Source organism: Mesoplodon densirostris, chromosome 10, assembly GCF_025265405.1.
Source record: "Mesoplodon densirostris isolate mMesDen1 chromosome 10, mMesDen1 primary haplotype, whole genome shotgun sequence".
Lineage (NCBI taxonomy): Eukaryota > Metazoa > Chordata > Mammalia > Artiodactyla > Ziphiidae > Mesoplodon > Mesoplodon densirostris.
Window position 1 is genome coordinate 68,864,459 of NC_082670.1, and position 22,603 is coordinate 68,887,061.

Genomic DNA, 22,603 nt, shown 5'->3' on the forward strand with positions numbered 1-22,603 from the left:
GACGGCGCCCCCCATTGGCAGCCAGCGGCAGCTTCTTTGGTGTGGTGGGCGCGGGCGCTCCCGACCCCATCCGCGCGGTGCCCCCCAGTGGCCCCCCAGCGATGATGCTCCTGGTGTCCCAGCCGCCTTCTGTCTGGCTTGCTGGTGCTCAGGACTGCCTGGCTTCTGGCCACGCCTCTGCCCTCCTGTGACCCCGTGTCTCCCAGTCGGCCTGGCCCAGCAGTTTCCTGGAGTCCCTTAACCTCACCGCGGCGGCCGGTTCTTGCACCTCCTCCTCCGGCAGCCCACTTCCATCCCTACCCGGTGAGATGAAGGCCCAACCCCTGGGGCTGGCATCCGGGATTTCCAAGCGGACCCACCTGCCATCCAGCCTGGTAATTACGGTGGGGCCTTGCCCCAGGGCACTGAAATTAAGCAGATTGAAATGTTTTCAATAATAATTTTTCAAGAGTGCATAATTTTAAGCATTGTCGCCATTCAGCAAATGCCCTTCCCTTACAGATCCATCTGCTTAGAAAGATGACACAGGTGAGGTTTCCATAAACAGAGAAAGAGGGATAGTAACCATTGGGCCCTTCTGGGAGCAGAAGGCCACTTGGTATGTTGGAATTTGGGGAACATTTTGATGGCTCAGTGACACAGATGGATAATACAATTTAAAAGTAGTCTGGGGAAATTCTATGAGAAGCTTTGGTTCAAAGTTGTTGGAAAATTCTAGCCTAATAAAAGATAACTTGAAAGTTAAATCAAGCCAGGACAATCTAACATTTGCCAGGTCCTGCTGTCTTGGGAGAGACAATAGGGCTGGCCATTCAGTACTCCAATCTCCTGCAAACCACACCTACTACGCTCTGGACTCCAAGGGCAAGGGTAGCTAGCCACTGTGAACCTGAGGCCTACCAGGTCTGAGGGGGCCCCATGCTACCTTCCACAAGGGTGGCAGAGCTCTGCCCTCTCAGACTGGCTAGATTGCGCCTGTCCTTCCTCTTCAGAGTATGATGGAGGTCACTAGGGCAGCTCAGGAGCTCAGGGTGCAGTCACCTCACACAATCCCCTAAGCAGGCACTCTGCCTTGCCCCTCCCTGCCCCCCATCATCACCCATCCCTGCCAGGGAGGGAGGAGGAACCAGTCAGGTTCTGTAGACTCCTAGGGTGATATGAGGGCTTGGGAGAGACCCACACGTTCTAGAACCAGGTCCACAAGTGGAGGTCTGGTCATTGTGAGTTTCTTGGGAAGAGGCCAACCCTCACAGTAAGGCCTGAGGGAAAACTGTTGGGTCAGAGACCCAGGAGAGGCTCAGGGACCTGGGGATTCCTGGAATGCTGGGATGACTAAGCAGGGAGTGAGATCACAAAGTCCAGCTCCACATTTGGCAGAAGAGGAAACTAGCTCACAAGGAGGACTATCAGGGAGGCTCCCCTTGAGAAGACAGCCAGGCCTCTTGGGGGAGGGGAGGCCTTGAAGGGTCTGGCCATAATCAAGAAGAAAGATGATGACTTCAGTGACACAAAGGGACCCTCCCCCAGAGTACTCTGCCCTGATGTCCTGTGCTCCTCCAGCCTCCACTTCTCCTGAGGACAGACAGAGGGGAGGAAGAAGTGGCCTCCGGGAGGGACTGCCCTGGAAACATCACTCACAGGAGCCACAGAGAGCCCAAGGAAACCAGCAGAATGTAGCCAGTGAGGAAGACCAGGCTCAGGAAGCCTGGCCCGGCCCTACTGACGAACCTCACGTCACTGATCTGTTTCTTGATCCAGTCGGTGAAGTGGGAGGTGCTGGTGTAGATGCCCAGGAAGCGGTGCCGGCTGCAGCTAAAGCTCCAGTTCAGCACCCTCATCTGAATCCAGGTGTGGTTCACTTGGCAGACAAGGGAACTGCCAGAGTTACCCTGTGGAGGGGAGGAAGGGAGGCATAAAGGAGGCAGCAGGAAGGCCTCCCTGCAAGTCCTGGACAAATAAACTTGCACCTTCCCGGGCCATATCCTTAGCACGAGCTGTGTTAGGCCCGTGCTGTCCCTGATATCGAGGCATGGCTATGAACCTGCTCTGTGACATGGAAGTACTGCACTGGGGCCCAAGCTCAGGATCACAGTGGCCTCTCTCTGCATTCCCCTGCTAACCCTCTGACTATAACTACCGGTCCCCTCCTCTGCCTTCTCTTTAAATCGTGGTGGGCCTCCAAGGTGTTGCCCTTGACTTTCTTCTTTCCTACAGTCCTGCTTACAGAATGAGCCATTTGAAATGCAAACCTGCCCCCTTCTCTTTGTGCAAAGCAGGTGCATGTATAAGAATAATGTTTACAACAGCGTACATCAAAAAGTAGTAGCTGTTATTTCTGCTGATGGTGGGTTTATGATTTTCTTAAAACTTTCTTACATTCTTCTGTATTGTTGAAAAGTTTTATAAATCTGAAAAACAGCTCATGCTCTCCCTCCCTCCCCCACATATATGTATATTTTTTAATGTAGTGTAAACCAAGATTTATAAGACATAATCTAATGAAGAGTGCATAAGACATGTAAGGAAAAAATAATAAAACTATACTTAAGAACACAAAAGAAGACCTATATTAATGTACAGATATACCGTTGTTCTTAGATGAGGCAACTTAAAACAATGTAAAAAAGTCAGTTCTCAATATTTGGCTTCCTGCAGTATGGAAGACTAGATCCCCTTTCCCACCTTGCTAAAGATAACTAAACCTATGAGATTTTAAATGCATGGGTGAGCTGGCAAGAAAATAAAGACTCCTCAGAGTGCAAAACCCAAGGGAGTGCTGAAACACAGAGCCATCAGCAAAGCCCAGAAGATGACTTTTGCCCCAAAGCCATAGGCCAAACCCAGTGAAACTGAACTTTGGTTTTCACAGCCTCATTCGTGGGTGCAGAAGACAAAAGGCAAAACCCAGGGCCTGCCCAAGGAGGGGAGCCTAAGAGGAAACCTCCTGCAAAAAACTATACCTCCCAGAAAGGACCACACCTTCAGAGTGACGATAAACTAGGAACACCTGCCCTCATGTGAACTTGCGACTTGAATTCACACTGTCTGGGTAGTTAAAAAAACTTGAGCCAAGAACGTCATTTAAAGAGGTCCTGGGTTGGTTTTATGTCCAGGTATCTGGCAGAAGCAAATATAGATTCTGACTGAAGGAACCCACTTTCAAGCCATGCTTCAGCAAACTCCCACAAAAAAACACTCTAAAGAACATGTCCTCACTCTTAAAACATCACCCTGCACACAGGGAAGCTGAGGCACCAAGAGCAAATGCCAGCCAGCAGAAAAAAACCAAAGCAGCATCAGAGCCTTCATGGTCTGTGAGATTCAGTAATCATCACATGGAAGCCTCAAAGCTTCTGGTAATGCACTATTTTATAGGCTTGGTGCTGAGGGTATGGGTGTTGGTTGTGTTATTCTTTATTCTCCATACACATTTTATAAATATTCTTTTATCTGTATTCAACAGAGAGTGAAAGAGTCAAAAATTATAACAATGTCAGTTCTCCTTATGTTGACCTCTAAAGTTCAAGCGATTCCAAATAAAATGTCAGCAGGATTTTTTCAGGACCTTGACAATCTGATTCTAGAATTGATATTGAAGGATAATAGTCCATGAATTCTATGACAGGTTTGAGAAAAAAAGAGCAAATTGGAGAGGCTGGGGACTGGAGAAATATCTAAACAGAGTTAGATATATTTCAAAGCTATAACTATAGAAACCATGGTACTAGCATAGAAACTGAAAAATAGACCAATGGGGCAATGGAGAGCCAGCCAGATGCCTGCAGGTGGAGGAAACTTGGCACATGCTCCAGAAAGTGTCATGACTGTGAGAAAGGAGGTCTCTGCTGTAGATGGTGGAGAAACTGATGGAGAAAAATGAAGTTGGACCCTGCCATAACAAAACTCCAGAGGAAATAAAACTCTAAATGTGAAAAGTTAGAAAGATAAAGCTAATTAAAAATGTAGGGCCATGACTTTATGACTTGGGATGAAGCACATATTTTAAAATAAGATAAAACCCCACAAACCTGAAGAGGTCAAATGTGTTAGGCTTAATTACATCAAAGTTAAGACCATCTGTTCAATGAAAGACACCAAATCTCATTGAAGATAGATGATGAATTAAGATAGGGCATTTTCTCTGTCTAAAACCAACTAGAGGTCAATTTTAGCATATCTAGGGAAACCCTGAAAATTAACAAGCAGAGAAAGTGAGTTGAGGAAGACTTGAAGGTTTCCATGTTTAGGCTGACCCAGTTGTCAGCTCCCAGTGTCCAGACCCCCATGCTCCAGAGGAGGGAGATGGAGTAGGGCTTGGCGAAGTTTAAATCAAATTGACTTTTATTTATTTATTTATTTTTTGGTTGCGTTGGGTCTTCATTGCTGCACGTGGGCTTTCTCTAGTTGCCGCGAGTGGGGGCCATGCATCGTTGTGGTGCCTGGGCTTCTTATTGAGGTGGCTTCTCTTGTTGCAGAGCATCGGCTCTAGGCGTGTGGGCTTCAGTAGTTGTGGCATGTAGGCTCAGTAGTTTTGGCTCACATGCTCTAGAGTGCAGGCTCAGTAGTTGTGGCGCACGGACTTAGTTGCTCCGCGGCATGTGGGGTCTTCCTGGAGCAGGGCTTGAACCCGTGTCCCCTGCATTGGCAGGCGGATTCTTAACCACTGTGCCACCAGGGAAGTTCCAATCAAATTGATTTTTAAATTGAGACTTATAATAGGACAAGGTATTTAATAACTGAAAGTAACTGAAAATTATGGGCTCTGCCCAAAATGATGTTTGGAGAAGGGAGGAAGATTTGACACAGGGCATATGGGGGCAATGACTGGAAAGAATAAAACTATTTAATGTGGATTCTCGAACAAATTGAGATTCCTCAACAAACAAATACAGGAGGGGACTGTAGCACAACATCATTTATGCAAAGTAAAATACACATATAGCAACACTACGCATTTTTCAAAGATACAGACTTCTTTAAAGACATGTATTAAACAGATTTCAGTAGGGGCCTTTTGTGGAGAGAGAAAATGGAAGATGAAGGGGAAAATCAAGCCAGTGATAATCAAGCTAGTGATAGAGATATGGTTGACTGGACTCTGGCAATCCAGAGAAAAAGAGAACTCAGAGGGAGAGAGAGAGAAAATAGAAGAGAGAGAGAAAGATCTTGTATGTGGACATTCTCTTACCATCGTGAAATTAAGCCAGAATCCAGTAACAAAATGTGAACCACCCCCATCAAAGAAAAAAAAAATTAACTTTCAAAAATGTTAAACTAAAGACAGAATTAAAACCTACAGTTAGAGTGTAGAAAGATAAGAAGGCCATACATTGCAAAGCCCATGGGGTGTGGGCCTGAATTTCACACAGAAGAGTCTTAGTCTAAATACTTTAATACCAAACAAGAGAGAATGAAAATAAATTATTTATTATCATCATCAATAATTTATCACTGCACATTCAGCTGAAGACACTTGAAAAGGAATTAATAAAGACAAAAAGCAGATGTCATGCATTAGAAAGCAAAAAAATCATAGACTTGAGGAATAAAGTCAATAAATTGTACTTAAAAAACAACAACAAAATAAATATATTGTAAGTCCTACCAAGAAAAACTCAAAGAGAAGGAAAATTCAAATACTTTGTGGTGTAAGTAGAAAAGAGACTAGAATCAGATCCAGGGAAAATACACTTTCTAGAATCTGAAGACTATTTATAACTTTCTCTTTATGGATCTAAAATCTGGATGAAATGAATAATTTCTAAGAAAATCCAATAATAATGGACAAAACAACTTAAAGTATTGCTCAAGAACTACCCCTTCAAAGGAAAACAGGCCTATGTGGTTTCGCAAGCAACTTCTATCCAGCATTCAAGGAGCAGATAATTTATGTTATTTCAAATGTTCCAGAAGACAGACTGCGCTTTCAAGTGAAGCATATTCGTGATTCTATAACTTGACAAAGGGGGTGCCTTCCTCAACACACCTTCAGTGGAGCCCAGCCTCACTGGAGGAAGACAAAACAAAACGCAAAGGCTGTGTGGATGGTGTCTCACAGGACTGCTGTTCCAGGGCCAGTACCTTTCCTGGGCCATGCACCAACACTATCCTGTGCTTGGCCTAGAGCCCAGCATGGGGTGTCTTGTTGGATGAACAAATAAATTAAATGTATTCTAAAAAAAGATATTATAAATCTGAATCCAACAGATGAATGAAACCAAAGCACACCATGACCAGGGAGGGCTAATCCTGGCAGGCAGGGTAAATGGACATGAAGAATCTGTTCATGGCACCGACTCAGCACTCTAGATATGGAGCCCAGTCAACCGTATCTCTAACTCACTCTAGCTCGGTTACAGTGTAGAGTCATTCGCGATAGCTGCAGGAAACACATTTTACGAAGCATAGCATTCATTCCTGAAATAAAATGCCACAGTGAAACAAAGGAATGGCTCTCTCCTCAACAGATGATATGCCATGTTAGCAACATGCTTCATGATGAAGTGTGGGAAGGACTTCCAGGAAGGTAAGCAACAAGAAAAAGTAGAGCTACAATTCCAGGCTGCTTTGGGGGAGCAGTACCCAAAATAATGAAAAAAGTAAAAATCACGAAAACGAAAGAGGCAAAATCATCACTAATTGTAGCTCATATGGGCATAGACCTGGAAAGCCCAAGAGAGTCAACTAAAAACTCTTGGAGGGCCTCCCTGGTGGCGCAAGTGGTTGAGAGTCCGCCTGCCGATGCAGGGGATACGGGTTCGTGCCCCGGTCTGGGAGGATCCCATATGCCGCGGAGCGGCTGGGCCCGTGAGCCATGGCCGTTGAGCCTGCGCGTCCGGAGCCTGCGCGTCCGGAGCCTGTGCTCCGCAACGGGGGAGGCCACAACAGTGAGAGGCCCGCATACCGCAAAAAAAAAAAAAAAACTCTTGGATATAATAGAAGGGTTCAGTGAGCTGAACTCCCAGATGTTTTCAACAAGATCAGTCTGGGGGATGGAAATGAGGCAAGTGAAAAGGAAGGGAGGCTCTTGTCCTGCTAAGGAGGAAGCAGTAGACATTGATTAACTCTAGGTGTTAAGTCAAGTTTAAATATGTGTGTGGAAAATATCTGTAGTAGAATGACATTGAGATATGACAACTTATAAACCACTACAGGGGAAAAGTGGAGTGGAAAAAAAAAATCAAACCAATACATAAAGTAGGGGGATAAAAAGAAACATTCTTCTTGGTAAATGGATTAAAGGAAAGCCTCCCAAATGTGTTGAAAAATATAGCACTGAGCATTATACTGTTTATTAAGAGACATACCTAAAACAAGATAACACAGCGTCTCCTGGAAGACAGAGCAATTGTTCTGGAATATGATTCTTGACATTGCAATAAACAAGAAAAAGAAGTAAGAGGCATACATATTGAAAAGTAGGAGACAAATTTACCATTGTTTGCAGATGGTATGTCTCAAAATTAAAGAGAATCCATTATATCCACTATATCTAGGAATTTTGCTTATTACAAAGTAAATACACAAAAAATCAATATATAATACAAACGGAAAATACACTGAAAAAAACATTTTATATTACAATAGAGATGTAATATAAAATATCTAGGAATAACGTTAAGAAGCAGCATGCAGTAATTATATGGAGAAAGCTATATAAACTCCTGCTCTAGGGACACAAATAAAATAGAGCAAAATAGGGGCTTCCCTGGTGGCGCAGTGGTTGAGAGTCCGCCTGCCGATGCAGGGGACGCGGGTTCGTGCCCTGGTCCGGGAAGATCCCACATGCCGCGAAGCGGCTGGGCCCGTGAGCCATGGCCGCTGAGCCTGCGCGTCCGAAGCCTGTGCTCCGCAACGGGAGAGGCCACAACAGTGAGAGGCCCGCGTACCGCAAAAAAAAAAAAAAAAAAAATAGAGCAAAATAGAGTCTATTTTCCCAAAATCACCACATGATTTTCCTTTTAGTATTATACTGAGATTGTTCAAAAGAAAATGGGAAAAAAACCCAAACACCTGGAGACTAAACAACATGCTACTAAAAAACCAATGGGTCGGGCTTTCCTGGTGGCACAGTGGTTAAGAATCTGCCTGCCAATGCAGGGGACACGGGTTCCAGCCCTGGATGGGGAAGATCCCACATGCCGTGGAGCACCTAAGCCCGTGCGCCACAACTACTGAAGCCCGCATGCCTAGAGCCTGTGCTCCTCAACAAGAGAAGCCACTGAAATGAGAACCCCACGCACTGCAATGAAGAGTAGCCCCCACTCGCTGCAGCTAGAGAAAGCCCAGGCACAGCAACAAAGACCCAATGCAGTAAAAAATTAATTAATTAAAAAAAAAAACACCAATGGGTCAACAATGAAATCAAAGAAAAAATCAGAAAATACCTCGAGACAAAGATTGTTCAATTAGAATGAACATGGGAGAAGAGCAAGGTAAATTCTTTAAAAGAAGAATAATGAAGGAGGACTTGCCTTACCACATACAAAAAGGAATTATAAAGCTACAATAATTTAAAAAGAGTGGTGGCGCACGAATGAGACTGCAAAGGGCAGAAATACACAAAAATAAGATAGGAATGTATGATATAATAAAGAGGGCACTTCTAATTCACTGCCAAAAAAAGTATTCAATAAAAATTATTGACATAACTGGCTACATTTGGAGAAAAATAAAACTGGTTTCCTCTCTCACTCTTCTAGATGAATCAAAATTAAAATATTTAAAGAAAAGAATTAAGAACATGTATGAGTAAAGAATTTTATAATCTTAGGGTAGGCAAGATATTTCTAAGCACAGCACAAAAACTATAATCATTAAGGGAAATAACAATAAATATGAACATATGAAAATTTTAATAATTAACTCTATGGGAAGAAATCCACACCAAAAAAAGGTAAATCATGGACAAGTAGCGTAAAATATTGTAAAGCATTTCACAAAGGGTTAAAACTTCTGGTTCCTAAAGGTTTTTTTTTTTAACTTTTTATTTTGAATTAATTTAAGACTTACAGAAAAGATACAAGTATAATATTTTTACCCAGACTCACTAATTTAATGTTTAACCATATTTGTTTTATCTTCTCTCTCTCTCCATAAGTATGTGTGTATGTATACACCTTACTTATGAATCACTTAAAATTAAGTTGAAAAAGACATGATGTTCCTTTACCAATTACCACAGCATATAATATCTACAGTTTTTACAAATCAATAAAAAGAAAAGTAGTTTAACAGAAAAACATGGGCAAAGGACAGGGAAAAGTGTAAATGGTACATTGAACACAACAGGCATCTTCATTGGAACCCCCTTTGTCCCTTTAAAATGTATTTAAGGGGTGAGTTCTTTCCCTGATCCTGGGTAAAAACTGGGCAGAGTCAGAACGTTTTGCTCACTGTGATTAATGTAATCATAATCCGTATGATTACACTGTCACATAAACATCTCAGTACAGAAATCAGAATATCCATAGCCATGCAATAATCACAAAGCTAGACTTGATTTAAAGTCAAACTTCTCAATAGATAACTAATTAGGACCTATTGTATAGCACAGGGAACTCTACTCAATATTCTGTAATGGCCTATATGGGAAAAGAATCTAAAAAAGAGTGGAGATATAGATATATAGATGTAGATAACTGATTCACTTTGCTGTACACCTGAAACCAACACAACATTATAAATCAACTACATTCCAATTCAGCCCCATTTACTTCAGCACTCCCCTCCTCTGGGGCAAAAGCCCCAGTGGGGGAGAAGGAAAAACACACACTTAAAGGGAACAGAGCTGGCTCAAGCCCGACCTCAGAGTTTCCGCTCTAGCAATGTGGGAGCAGACTCCACCCCTGACAGGGCGGCCACAGCCAGGGAGCAGAGAGGAAGTCCCACCTCACACCCTGTGCAGGCTCTAGCTCCTCCATCACCAGCCACACCCTCTATCAAGGGGATAGTGGCCAGCACACCATGAGGAAAAATGTGGCTGGCATCCGCATCAAATCCGGCCCTCACACCAAAGACACTGGGCACACACAGTCTATGTAGGGACACTCCCACATAAAAACACCACTTCAAGACCACAATAGATAACTGTTTCACCTAAATTCACAGAAACAGAGAAAGTTAAGTAAAATGAAAAGAGGAACTACTCCCAGCTGAAAGAGCAAAAGAAAACCCTTGAAAAACCAAATAATGAAACAGATAATCAGTCTACCAGACGCTGACTTCAAAAAGTTGCTAATACCCGTGTGCCACAACTACTAAAGCCCACATGCCTAGAGCCTGTGCTCAGCAACAAAAGAAGCCACTGCAATAAGAATCCTGTGCACCGCAACGAAGAGTAGCCCCTGCTCACCGCAACTAGAGAAAACCCGCATGCAGCAACGAAGACCCAATGCAGCCAAAAATAAATAAATAAAATAAATAAATTTATTTAAAAAAAAAGAAAAGGGGGAAATTTCAAAAAAAAAAGTTGCTAATAAAAATGCTAAGTGGGGGCTTCCCTGGTGGTGCAGTGGTTGGGGGTCCGCCTGCCGATGCAGGGTACACGGGTTTGTGCCCCGGTCCGGGAGGATCCCACATGCCGCGGAGCGGCTGGTCCCGTGAGCCATGGCCGCTGAGCCTGCGCGTCCGGAGCCTGTGCTCTGCAACAGGAGAGGCCACAACAGTGAGAGGCCCGCGTACCTCAAAAAAAAAAAAAAAAAAAAAAAAAAGCTAAGTGGGGCTTACCTGGTGGCACAGTGGTTGAGAGTCTGCCTGCCGATGAAGGGGACATGGGTTCGTGTCCCGGTCTGGGAAGATCTCACGTGCCAAGGAGCGGCTGGGCCCATGAGCCATGGCCGCTGAGCCTGCGCATCCGGAGCCTGTGCTCTGCAACGGGAGAGGCTACAACAGTGAGAAGCCCGCGTGCCACAAAAAAAAAAAAAAAGCTAAGTGAATTAAGAAAGAGTATCAATATAAACACAGATTCTTTTTAACAAGGAACTAGAAACTATAAAGAAGACCTAATCAAAAGTAGATAATTCAATTTCTGAGATAAAAAGCACTCTAGAAGCAATGAATAGCAACTAAATGACAAAGAAGAACACATAAGAGATCTGGAAGATAGAATAATGGAAATAACCCAATCAGAACAGCAGACAGACAGACAAATGGAAAAAAAAAAAGAAAGCAAAATATGAGATCTATGGGATAATATAAAATGTGTCAACATATGCATAGTAGGGGTTCTGGAAGGAGAAGGGAGAGAGAAGGGGATTGAAAATGTATTTGAAGAAATTATGACTGAAAACTTCCTAAGCCTAAAGGAGGAAACAGATATCAAGGTACAGAAAGAACAGAGGGTCCCAAACAAAATGAATCCAAACAGGCCCACACCAAGACATACCATAGTTAAAATGTCAAAAGTTAAAGATAAAGAGAGACTCCTAAAAGCAGCAAGAGAAAAACAGTCATGTACAAGGGAACCCCCATAAAGCTATCAACTGATTTCTCCGCAAAAACTTTGCAGACCAGAAGGGAGTGGCATGATATACTCAAACTCATGAAAAGGAAAACCCTAAAACCTAGGATACTCTACCCAACAAGATTATAATTTAGAACAGAAAGAGAGAGAAATAATTTCTCAGACAAGCAAAACTAAAAGAATTCAGCAATACCAAATCTACCCTAAAAGAAATGTTGAAGGATATTCTCTAAATGGAAAAGAAGAAAGAATCTGTAGGAAAGGGAAAATCCCAATAGGAAAAACAAATATATAGTAAGGATTGAAGATAACTTAAGTAAGCCAGTACATAGAATAAAAAAACAAAAAATATTGTAAAAGCAACTATAACTACAATAAACAGTAAAGGGATAAGCATGAAGATATAAAATATGACATCTAAAACACAAAATCTGGAGGAGGGGAGTAAAAAATGTAGATCTTTTAGAATGTATTTGAACTTGAATGACTTCAGTTTAAAGCAAATAGATATAATTATGGGTCAATATATATATAAACCCCATGGTAACCACAAAACAAAAACCTACCTATTGTAGGTTTTGTATACACAAAAACCAAAAAGAAAGGACCTCAAGAATACTATAAAAGAAAATAATCAAACCACAATGGGAAAAACAAAAAGAAGAGGAAAGGAAAAAATAAGAACTACAAAAACACTGGAAAGCAAGGAATAAAATGGCAATAAGTACATACCTGTCAATAATTACTTTAAATGTCAACGGACTAAATCCTCTGATCAAAAGACATAGGGTGACCGATTGGATACAAACAAAACAAAACAAGACCCTTCATTATGCTGGCTACTCACTTCAGGGACTCACTTCAGGGCAAAAGACACACACAAACTGAAAGTGAGGGGATAGAAAAAGATATTTCATGCAAATGTAAATGACAAGAAGGTGGGGGTAGCAATACTCATATCAGACAAAATAGACATTAAAACAAAGACCATAATGAAAGACAAAGAAGCATATAATGATAAAGGGATCAATACAAGGAGAGGATATTACACTTGCTAACATATACACTCAATACAAGAGCAACTAAATATATAAAGCAAATACTAACAGACATAAAGGGAGAAATTAACAATAATACAATAATAGTAGGAGACTATAACACCCTACTGACCTCAATGGACAGATCATCCAGAAAGAAAAACAGTAAGGCAACAGAGTTCATAAGTGACACCAAACACCAGTTGGACTTAATTGATATCTGCAGGACACTACATCCAAAAAAGAAAAAAAAAAAGTAGAATACACACTCTTTTCAAGTGGGCATGAAATATTCTCCAGGTTAGATCACACACTAGGTCACAAAACCAGCCTCAACAAATTTAACAGGATAGAAATTACATCAAGCATGTTTCTGACCACAATGATGTAAAACTAGGAATCAACTATAGAAAGAAAAATAGGAAAAGAACAAACACGCGGAGACTAAACAACATGCTACTAAAAAACCAATGGGTCAATGATGAAATAAATGAGGAAAACAGAAAATACCTCAAGACAAATGAAAATGAAAACACAACTTTCCAAAATCTTCAGGATGTAGCAAAAGAGTTCTAAGAGGGAAGTTTATAGTGATACAGGCCTTCCTCAAGAAAAAAAGAAAAATCTCAAATAAACAACCTAACCTACCACCTAAAAGAATTAGAAAAAAAACAACAACAAAGAAAGCCCAAAGTTGGCAGAAGGAAGGAAATCATAAAAACCAGAAAGGAAATAAGTAAAATAGAGATTTAAAAGATATATATATATATAAAAGAATGATGAAAACAAGAGCTGGTTTTTTGAAAAGATAAATGAAATTGATAAACCTTTATCCAGGCTCACAAAGAAGAAAAGAGTACCCAAATAAACAAAATAAGAAAGAAAGAGGAGAAATAACAACCAATATCACAGAGATACAAAAAAATCATAAGAGAATACTATGAACAGTTATATGCTAACAAGTTGTACAATACAGAGGAAATGGACAAATTTCTAGAAACATATAGCCTGCCAAGACTAAGTCAAGAAGAAACAGACAATTTGAACAGACTGATCACTACAAGTGCAATAGAATCTGCAAAACAAATAAACAAACGAACAAACAAACAAACTCCCTGCAAACACAAGTCTAGGTCTGGACAGCTTCACTGGGGAATTCTACCAAGCATAGGAAAAACAGGTTACACCTATCCTCAAACTATTCCAAAAATTGAAGTGGAGAGGACACTCCCAAATTCATTCTATGAGGCCACCATTACCCTGATACCAAAGCCAGAAAAAGACACTACCAAAAAAGAAAATTACAGGCCAATATCTTTGATGAATATAGATGCAAACATCCTCAACAAAATATTAGCAAACTGAATCCAACAATACATAAAAAGGATCATACACCATGATCAACTTGGATTTATTCCAGGGCCCCACGGATGGTTTAACATACACAAATCAATCAATGTGATACACCACATTAACAAAAGGAAAGACAAAAACCACATGATCATCTCAGTAGACACAGAAAAAGCCTTTGATAAAATTCAACATCCATTCATGATAAAAACCCTCATCAAAGTGGGTATCTCAACAACATATGGGAACATACCTCAACATAATAAAGTCCATTTATAACAAACCCAGGGCCAACATAATATTCAACAGTGAAAAGCTGAAAGCCTTCCTCTTAAATTCAGAAACAAGACAAGGATGCCCACTCTTGTCACTGCTATTTAACATAGTATTGGAAGTCCTAGCCACAGCAATTAGACAAGAAAAATAAATAAAAGCTATCCAAATTGAAAGGGGAGAGGTAAAACTGTCACATTTGCAGATGACATGATACTCTATATAGAGAACCCTAAAGTTTCCAACCAAAACTATTAGAACTAATAAATGAATTCAGTAAGTTTGCAGGATACAAGTTTAATATACAGAAATTTGTTGCATTTTTATACTCTAATAATGAAATACCTGAAAGTTTTAAAAAATCCTGTTTAAAATAGTGTCAAAAACAAACAAACAAACAAAAAAACTAGGGCTAATCTTAACCAAGGAGGTGAAAGACCTATACACTGAGAACTATAAAACATTAATGAAGGAAACTGAAGACCGAAAGAAATGCAAAGATATCCTGTGCTATTAGATTTCAAAATTAATATTATTAAGATGGCCATACTATTCAAAGCAATCTACAGATTTAATGCACTCCCTATAAAAATACCCAGGAGGGCTTCCCTGGTGGCGCAGTGGTTGAGAGTCCGCCTGCCGATGCAGGGGACACAGATTCATGCTCCGGTCCAGGAAGATCCCACATGCTGTGGAGTGGCTGGGCCCGTGAGCCATGGCCGCTGGGCCTGCGCATCTGGAGCCTGTACTCCGCAATGGGAGAGGCCTGCGTACTGCAGGAAAAAAAGAAAAAAAAAGTTCCAGGATTAAAAATACCCAGGAGGGCTTCCCTGGTGGCACAGTGGTTGAGAGCCCACCTGTCGATGCAGGGGACACAGGTTCATGCCCCAGTCCGGGAAGATCCCACATGCCGCAGAGTGGCTGGGCCTGTGAGCCATGGCCACTGGGCCTGCACATCCGGAGCCTGTGCTCTGCAACGGGAGAGGCCACAACAGTGAGAGGCCCGCGTACCGCAAAAAAAAAAAAAAAAAACAGGAAAATTTTCACAGAACTAGAATAAATAATCCTAAAACTTATATGGAACCACAAAAGATATCAGATTGCCAAAGCAATCCTGAGAAAAAAGAACAAAACTGAAGATATAACTCTCCCAGGCTTCAGACTATACTACAAAGCTACAGTAATCAAAATAGCATGGTACTGGCACAAAAATGGACACAGAGATCAATGGAACAGAAATAGAGCCCAGAGAGAAACCCACAAAACTACAGTCAATCTATGACAAAGGAGGCAAGAATATACAATGGAGAAAACACATTCTCTTCAACAAGTGGTACTGAGAAAACTGGACAGCCACATGTAAAACAATGAAGTTAGAGCATTCCCTCACATCATATATAAGAATAAATTCAAAATGATTTAAAGACCTAAATGTAAGACACGAAACCATAAAACTCCTAGAAGAGAACATAGGTGAAACACTCTTTGACATAAACCAGAGCAATTTTTTTCTTGGATCAGTCTCCTAAGGCAAAAGAAATAAAAGCAAAAATAAATAAATGGAACCTTATTAAACTTAAAAACTTTTACACAGCAAAGGAAACCTTGACAAAACCAAAAGACAACCTATGGAATGGGAGAAAATATTTGCAAATGATGTGACTGACAAAGGGTTAATATCTAAAATATACAAAGAGCTCATACAACTCAATATCACAAAAACAAATAATCCAATCAAAATGGGCAGAAGACCTGACTAGGCATTTTTCCAAAGAAGACAGGCCAACAGGCACATGAAGAGATGCTCAACATTGCTAATTATTAGAGAAACACAAATCAAAACCACAATGAGGTATCACCTCACACCTGTCAGCAAGGCTATCATCAAAAAAATCTACGAATAACAAATGTTAGAGAGGATGTAGAGAAAAGGGAACCCTTGTACACTGTTGGTCGGAATGTAAATTGGTGCAGCCATTACAGAAAATAATATGGAAGTTCCTTAAGAAACTAAAAATAGAGCTACCATATAATCCAGTAATTCCACTCCTGGGTATATACTTGGAAAAAATAAAAACACTAATTTAAAAATATACATGCATCCCCAATATTCATAGCAGCGCTATTTACAATAGCCAAGACATGGAAGCAGCCCAAGTGCCCATTCACAGACAACTGGCTTAAGAAGATGTGATATATATATATATATATAACAATGGAATATAACTCAGTCATAAAAAGAATGAAATACTGCCATCTGCAACATGGATGAACCTAGAGAATATTATGCTCAGTGAAATAAGTCAGATAAAGACAAATACTGCATGATATCACTTATATGTGGAATCCAAAAAATACAAATGAATGTATATGCAAAACAGAAACAGAGTCACAGATATAGAAAACAATCTTGTGGTTACCAAAGGGAAGAGGGAAGCAGGGAGGGACAAATTAGGGGTATGGGATTAACAGATACAAACTATTATTCAATATATATAAAATAGATAGGCAACAAGGATATATTGTAGAGCAGAGAGAATTATACTGATTATCTTGTAATAACCTATAATGGCATATAATCTGCAAAAACACTGAATCACTACACTATACACCTGAAACTAACACAATAAATCAACTATACTTCAATTTTAAAAACCACAAGAAATACTTGTCTTAAAAATGAAAAAAAATTTTTGAAGGTGTCCAACTCAAGAAATTATCCCGTGTATATAGAAATTTGATTTATGAGAGAAGTGGTGACAGCCAGTACAGGAAATGGTTTTTTCAGCGAACGACACTGGGACAATTGGTAGTCCATACACAAAATAAATAAAAATAGACCCCTAAATTACATCGTTCACAAAATGAATGCACATGGATTCAAGACCCAAATGTGGAAACCAAAATTCCCAAACTTTTAGGAAAAAGAAAACATAGGAAAATGTCCTTATAACCTCAGGAAAATGAAGGATTTCTTAAATAAGCATAAACCAAAAAGAAAAAATAAGATATGTTTGATTGAAATAAAATCTAAATTGCTAATACAACATTATGTCAACTATACTCCAATAAAAATTTGTTTTAAAAAATCTAAATTGCTGTTGAGCAAAGGAGAGTATATACAAAATGATCAAAAAGAAAGAAAATATTTGCAATATACACAATGAACATAAAATCAGTATCCAAAACAGAAAAATATAATAAAAAGGGGGCTTCCCTGGTGGCGCAGTGGTTGAGAGTCCGCCTGCCAATGCAGGGGACACGGGTTCATGCCCCGGTCTGGGAAGATCCCACATGCCGCAGAGTGGCTGGGCCCGTGAGCCATGGCTGCTGAGCCTGTGCGTCCAGAGCCTGTGCTCCGCAACGGGAGAGGCCACAACAGTGAGAGGCCTGTGAACAGCAAAAAAAAAAAAAAAAAAAAAAAAAAAAAAAAATATATATATATATATATATATATATATATATATATATATATATATAATAAAAAGAAAATGGCAAACAATAGAAAAATGTGTAAACTATCTGAACAAGTGATTCGCAGAAAAAGAATTATGAATGGTGAATAAAAATATGAAAGGATGCACAGTTGCATTAGTAACTGGGACAGGTACATGCAACCGCAAAGGGATACTATTTCTCTAGTTCTCATCCTCAGAATGGAAAACATTTTACATTCTGACCAATACTAAAAGTTGGCAAGGATATGGAACAATGGAATTCTCAAACGCTGCTGTAAGAATATAGATTAATACAATCACTTTGGAAAACAATTTGGCAATGACTATTAAAGATGAAAGTATGCACAGCCTATGACCCATCAGTTCCTTGCAGGATGCACCATATGGAGAAATGCTGGAACATGTAAATAGGGAGATGTGTGTAAGAATATTCAGAGCAGCAGAGTATGCGATATGAAAAAATTAGAAGCTACCTCAATGTTTATAAACAAGAGAAAGAATAAACTGTGGAATATTCACAAAAGAGAATATTGTAGATAGAGCTGTTAATGAATTACAGAGGCATGTATCAATATGGATAAATCTCAAAAACAATGTTGACTAGAAGATGCAAGAAGCAGAAGCTTGCTTACAGAATGATGCCATGTATGCTAAACTCGTTCTGCCAGCATCTGGCCCAGATCTGGGCATGTGACTGATGTTCAGAAATGCTCAAATAACCTGAGAACTACTGCCATTATTAACCATAATTGTGGAGAGGAGTGAAAAGTATTTTCACCCTTACTTTACATATTGGGAAACTGAAGCCCAGGGAAAGGAGAATTTCATAAGGTCTCCCAGTGCCATGTGGAAAGGAATGTATGACCACTGAAAGTCATCTTCTTGCCCGGGTCTAGACACTGCACACCAGACAGGCGTCCACGCCCCACTGTAAGATGGCACAAATCATGTCATTCCCGTTTAACTTTTTCTGGCCCTTCAAGAAGAGGAACTTGTACTGTTGATTGCAGATCTCGTTGTTTACAATCTTGACAGCCACTTCCTGAAGACTGTAGGAGGGCTGTGGGGTCTCTGAAGAGAGAGAGAGATCCTGCCTCGTCATCCCTTCAGTTCTTTGGCACATCTCCATCTTGGAGCTATCCAGATTCGTAGTGTGGGATGTAGGGCCATTTCCTGGGATAGTGATGTATAAAGGCCCCAAACCACAATCTGACTTTTGAAAAAGCCCGAGCTCATTAAAAAGTCTCCCAAGGGGCTCAGACCAACATCCAGGCACTGAATGAAACCAAGGAGAGATTACCCCAGTAATTCACGTTCCATGAGGGTGAATGGCTGGGCACTGCTCCATGGCTACCTGCCAATGTGGCAAGACCCTAGAGCCCAGAGTGAGCCGCCCCCTGGAGGGTAGGACCCCACAAAAGCTCCTCAATTCTAGGACCTCAGAATGACACCAACAAGGGACAGGAATTATTGGTGCTCAAGGTAACAAGTGTGTACAATGGCTACCCAATGCCTAGGTACCCACCTGAGACCACAGCCCTTGTGCCACCTGCAGACAGGAAATCCAATTCATAGCCAAAGATTAATATCCTTCCAGGCTGCAAAGTAAGAGCTTGACATTGGAGTTAACTTTGGGAACTGAGGTTCATACACGCCATGAGTGTCTTTTACACCAGGGCACTGTGTATATCCTCCTATCAACAGAGTTCAGGGCAATGTGCAGCACATGTAGGTGCTCAGGAAATATTTGCTGATGGAGTGAATGAGTGAATAAAGGAATGGGTGGAGGAGCCCATGGTGGAGTTATGTTCTGAAGAGGCAGGTGTCTTGGGACCTCGGCCTGCCTTCACTTACCTCGAGTATATGTTTGTCCCCACCCAATCATCCAGCACATGGATCCAAGAGATGGCTTGAGTTTAGGGTTAGGTAGACAGACAGGCTGGATGACGGGGGACCAGGAGACAGAGTCCCTGAGCTTCAGGAGGGCAATATCCTGGGACATGAGGCTGGTGAAATCTTCATGAATCACGATGCGAGTTACTGAGAGTTCGGTGCCATTTTCTGAGAGGCGTTGAATTCCCATCTTCATGGAGTATGATCTGGGGTCCTTGGATCTACAGGGTCACGGGTAGGAGGCAGATCACCAGCAGTGAGGTCAAATATAGAATGGTTGGAGAGACACAGGCTGAGCACAGGGCTACCCAGCCAGGCACCTACTTCCGGATCCCCAGATTCAGCAGGGCCTCCCAGGCCAGAAAACAAAGCCCCTGAGACTGGCTGGCCACCCTGACTGACCTCTGAAAGTAGTGCACACCTGTAAGGACCCACTGGTGGTGGATGAGGGAGCCGCTGCAGTTGTTCGTGCCCAGGAATAGGATGCTCACCTGCCATGGCCATTTGCCTGCCTCTACTAGCTTCCCCTTCACATTCTTGCAGCAGATGTTAGTCTGACCACAGGCCTGGAACCAGGACCCTTAGAAAAAAGGTAGAGAGGGGGCCATGACAGCCCCATGCAGACTCTCAGGCAGCAAAGGGCAGCCCTCAGACTTCCAGCCGTCACAAGCAGCCACTGCCACATGCACATGTGGGGAGGGGCTTTTCTCACCACCCCCAAAGTGGCCACCAAAGGCCCAAAGGCAGCAGGAGCCCCATGTTATAAAGAGAGCCTCCAAACAACGGGGACCAGACAACCCCTCCAGGGCTGCTTACAATCCATCAGCCCAGGATTCATCCCTTCGCCCTTGTTTACACAAGTGAAGGAGAAGAGAGAATTATCAGAGGGGTGAGTGTCAGTAAGCGCTAAGTGATGGGGCACAATGAGCAGGGCTGCTAGTCAGTTGTAGCCAGAAAGCAATGGACAGTGATGTCACATTGTACAACTCCAGGGCCTGCCTCCATAGACCACCAGCCCTGGAGGTGCACCCTCTGCGACCATTACCAGGAAATGAGTAGAGATGCTTGTCAATTTCCTCCTTGCCCCTCACTGGCCCCAACAGCAGGAATGGGAGCAGTGGGGGCTGCATTGAACTGGATAGGAGATTGAGATTCTGAACTGGACCACCTTGGACTGGTATTTAATAACTAAACATCACCGAGGGCAGGAAAGGGAGAAATTCTACAGCGAAGGTTGGAGACCAAGATTAAAGACAAATTAAAAGGTTCCTTATGTATAGCCTGCTGTAAAGTTTGGGCTGGCCAAGAAGCTGTCACAGGCGGTCATGGACCTCCTCATACAGGCAAAGTTGGACACCTTTTACACTGCCTCAAGCAGACGTGGTTCCAGAAAGTGTTCCCCTCAGCAGTTCGGTATGCAGTGCCAACCAGAGCTTCAGGGACTCAGCAGCAGCAAGCAAGGCTCGTCCTTGCCTGGGAATGGGGCGGGGGGCGAAGGGGGGAGGCAGGGGCGTGTTCCATGGTGGTGGTGGAGAGGGTACAACAATCAACAGACCAGGCTAATAATCTATTGCAACTTATACACATTAGCAGAAACATCTACTGGGCTCTGCCTCATAGCAGTCCCTCAGAGGGTCCCAAACCATTGATGTTTGGTCTTGTTCCACCATGTCCCAGGGCTCCTGGTACTGCTATCAGATGCGGATGGCTGGTTCCCTTGCCACACACTCCCATGGCTGGTCACCTTTACCCTCAACCAGTGGCTCCCCCCAGGGATACACAGGCACCTGCACAAGCCCCAACATCTCCATGGAGTTTTGTCTGCCTTGCCCTCTCATTACTCCATTCTTGCCCATGTTTCTGTCCAATGGCTTGCTGTCTTATTTTCTGTCTCCCCCAAGGGGGAGCCACATTTCCAGCCCTTCTCATATACTGTGGTGGGTTTATGGCTATCTTGTTTCAGATTACAGCCTGCTCCAGTGGAGACTTTGGGAGGAAAGAGAGGGCTTCCAAAGCCTTGCCCTTGCCTCTCTCACAAAGCTTAGGCCCTGGAGACCCAGGGTCCCACAGAATGAACTTCGCTACTTAAAAAGTGACAGCTCTAAGAGGTAGGGTTGGGCTTTGCTTCTGTGCTCCACACCCTCAGTGGGTTCCTCAGTTTCAGAGAACAGTACTCCTCAGAACTCACGTCCAGGACAACGTTGACTCTGATCTCCTTCCCCCAAACCTTATACAAGATGTGCAGGATTCAGCCTGGAGATGCCAGCACCAGATGCCAGCACCAAGAACAGCAGCTGAATCTGGAGGGAGCCATGATGGATTAATTTGGGAGCATGAGGTGTTGCGGATCAATCTTGTCATAGACACAGTGATACCATTCCATACACGGGGGACACTCAGTGGCTCAAACAGATTCCATTGCGGACCACCTCTACCCCTTCTTGGAGTTCCAGAGTGCAAGCACTCCCACTCACAAGCTGTATTCCAACGTCACCCCGTGCACTCACACGTGGCAATGAGAATGTGTGTCTTGGCTCATGACCTCCGTCCCTACAAGGTCCCAGATCCTCACCCCCACATCATCACAGGCACAGCAGTTAGCTACAAGGAGCAGTGCACATCCTCACCACCCCCAGACGTCACAGATGCCTGAGGACAGCACAGAGTAGGAGAGCACTCATTCATTCACTCACTCACTCAAGGAACTGGTCTGGGAAGGGGAGTCAAACAGTGAAGGAAAAGGACAAATTCCCTAAGTTGGGGAACACATCCCTACTAAGAGATGCCACGCCAGCAAATTTTCTGCCAAGGGGCAGAATGGACAGCTGGCAGGTGACCTGAATCAGGGCTGCCACCACAAGATTACATGTGGTCAGTTAGGGTGGGAGCCCAGAGACCTTGTCACATGGGGTCCCACATTTTTTACCCGCAAAGAGTCTACTGAAAACTGGTATTGAATCCTGGCACCACAAGCACTTAGTTCTCTGGGCCTCAGGTTCCTATTGTGAAAGGCGGATATTGGTAAAGCCCACTTCAAGGGGTGTTGAGATATAAGCCATGTGAATGATGCCTTATGTGGGATGAGCAGTCACCCACATATCACATCGTCCTCATCACAAGTCCCAGTT

The 22,603-nt window shown here is 42.5% G+C and overlaps 1 protein-coding gene across 1 annotated transcript; it reads right to left on the reverse strand.

Annotated features, from left to right (window-relative positions):
• Positions 1 to 1,634: 1,634 nt before the first annotated feature.
• LOC132497946 (serine protease 46-like) lies at positions 1,635 to 20,313 on the reverse strand. Its single transcript, XM_060111477.1, has 5 exons — positions 20,292 to 20,313; positions 19,878 to 20,055; positions 19,437 to 19,696; positions 18,490 to 18,653; positions 1,635 to 1,889 (listed from the first exon to the last, which is right to left on the reverse strand). The coding sequence occupies exons 1-5, from the start codon at positions 20,311 to 20,313 to the stop codon at positions 1,635 to 1,637; spliced, it is 879 nt and encodes a 292-aa protein (XP_059967460.1).
• Between the last annotated feature and the right edge of the window lie 2,290 nt (positions 20,314 to 22,603).